The sequence below is a fragment of the Malurus melanocephalus genome, unplaced genomic scaffold (assembly GCF_030028575.1).
Source record: "Malurus melanocephalus ecotype Western Australia unplaced genomic scaffold, MMel_1.1 scaffold_1376, whole genome shotgun sequence".
Lineage (NCBI taxonomy): Eukaryota > Metazoa > Chordata > Aves > Passeriformes > Maluridae > Malurus > Malurus melanocephalus.
Window position 1 is genome coordinate 5,728 of NW_026624608.1, and position 1,912 is coordinate 7,639.

Sequence of the window (1,912 nt, forward strand, 5' to 3'; positions counted from 1 at the left end):
CTGTCCCCTCCCGCTGTCCCCTCCGTCCCCTCCCTCTGTCCCCTCTGTCCCCTCCGCTCACCGCGCCCCTTGGCCTTGATCTCCTGGATGATGAAGGAGAAGTTGCCGCCGTGGCGGAACACCACGTCCATGACGGTCAGGTTGCTCAGGGTGCGCAGTTGGACGTACAAACCCTCGGCGGCGAAAAAATAGGGCCGATCGTCCACCCCCTCGTCCCAATAAACCAGCAGAGCCCGCCGGGTCCAGTTGAAGCGCCGGTGMAGCTGCACGCCCAGCTCGCCCAGTTTGCGGTGGCTTGGTCCGGCTCGGGTGGTCAGCCCGAACTCTTCGCTCTTGTCGTCGAAGCCGTGCGCTTCTGCCCCGGCCGTGACCAGCGGCAGCTGCCAGTGGCTAGTGAAACGGGCTACCGGCGCCGCGGAATAGACGCAGCCCGGCCCCAAAAACGCCGCGGGCTGGTGGGCGAGCCGCAGGTCCACGGCCACCAGCGGCGCGGCCATTTCCGAGCAGACCCCGTGGCGATCCTCGCTGTCGCCGAACACCCAGCCCAGGGTGAAGCCGGGCAGGAGATCCCGGCGAGCGTTCACGGCGGCCGCGGCCAAACGCACGGCCGGACCCACGCGCGGCCAAGCCCACGGGTAGGTGAGGTTGCGGCGGGGCAGAACCACGGCGAGGGTCAGCGGGGCCGGGGTGGTCACCGCGGCCGGGAGTTGGGCTAGCAGCGGGGCTAGCAGCGGGGCTAGCAGCGGGGCTAGCAGCGGGGCCAGCACCGCCAGCATCGCCCACGGACCGAGAGTGGCGTGTCCCCCGCCTCCCCCGCGGCGGGGCTGAGCCCTTGCTCGCCACCCCCACTGGTGACACAAAGGCCGTTATCATCCACACCGAGCTTAACTCCTTCCTGCCCGCTCCCCCCGCGCCGCTCCGGCCGGGATGGGCGGCGGACGCGGGGGGGAGGATATTTCCACTCGCGGGGCCGTGGGAAGGGGTTTGCGGTGTCCCCGCAATGTCCCCTCCGCCCGTCGGGTCCCGGCGGACGCCACCGGACAAATGCCACCGCTGACCCGGTCACCGTGGGGCGCGGGGAGCAGAGGAATGCGGCGGAATGCGGGGGACACCCCGAGGAACCGGCCACACTCTGTCCCCGCGGATCCGTGCGGGGCTCGGACAGCAATGTCACCCCACCTCCGGGGGAGGTTCTGCCCCGCGGAGGGGTCACGGCAGCTCCACGGGTGGGGGTTTATTCACCCCGGAGATGCCGCTCTGGGGACACTGCTGGGGACACTGCTGGGGACAGTGGCAGCGCTCGGGGGACACGCGCGGACGGGGACACGGGCAGAGCTGGGGACACGCGCGGACGGGGACGCGCACCGAGGGACGGAGTTGGGCGCGGGGACGCGGGCGGTGGTCCCACCGGGGGCGCGCGCAGGACTCGGGGACGCGCACGGGGCTCGGGTCTGGGTGGCACCCGCGACATCGCGACGCCGCCGCGCGGGGCGAGCCTGGAAAACCCTGACGGAGCGTTCGGAACTCGATGCGGGAAATAAAAATGGAAATCAGCGAAAATCCACCTTCGCCCAGGTGGGGTGGGAAGAATGTAAAATCTTGCGCTAGCAGAGGATGGTTTCGATCCATCGACCTCTGGGTTATGGGCCCAGCACGCTCCCGCTGCGCCACTCTGCTCCCGCGCTCCTTTTCCCGCCGGTGCCGTTATAACCCCGCGGCGCGCGCTCCATTCATGGAACCCGCGCCCCCTCCAGCGGCCGCCCGCCGCGCGCCGCCATTGGCCGCTTCCGGCGCTGATTGACGGGCCGCTCCACCAATGGCTGCCGGCGAAGCGCTCGCGGGGGGCGGGCACGGGCAGAGCGGCGGCCAATGGGAGCGCGGGTTGCTGCGGGGTCTGCGAGCGGCGCTTCAT

At 70.7% G+C, this 1,912-nt stretch overlaps 1 protein-coding gene and 1 non-coding gene across 2 annotated transcripts in view; both read right to left on the bottom strand.

Moving 5' to 3' along the window:
- The window catches only part of NPR1 (natriuretic peptide receptor 1), a gene marked incomplete at its 3' end in the record, with an annotated part of 6,533 nt that extends 5,698 nt beyond the window's left edge, over positions 1-835 (bottom strand). Inside the window, exon 1 of the mRNA XM_057387789.1 lies at positions 62-835. Within this exon, the coding sequence (XP_057243772.1) occupies positions 62-776 (715 nt within the window). The remainder of the gene's footprint in view (positions 1-61) is intronic.
- Positions 836-1,605: 770 nt separating this feature from the next.
- TRNAM-CAU (transfer RNA methionine (anticodon CAU)) lies at positions 1,606-1,677 on the bottom strand. The gene has a single exon. It is a non-coding gene; the product is annotated as a tRNA-Met (tRNA).
- Between the last annotated feature and the right edge of the window lie 235 nt (positions 1,678-1,912).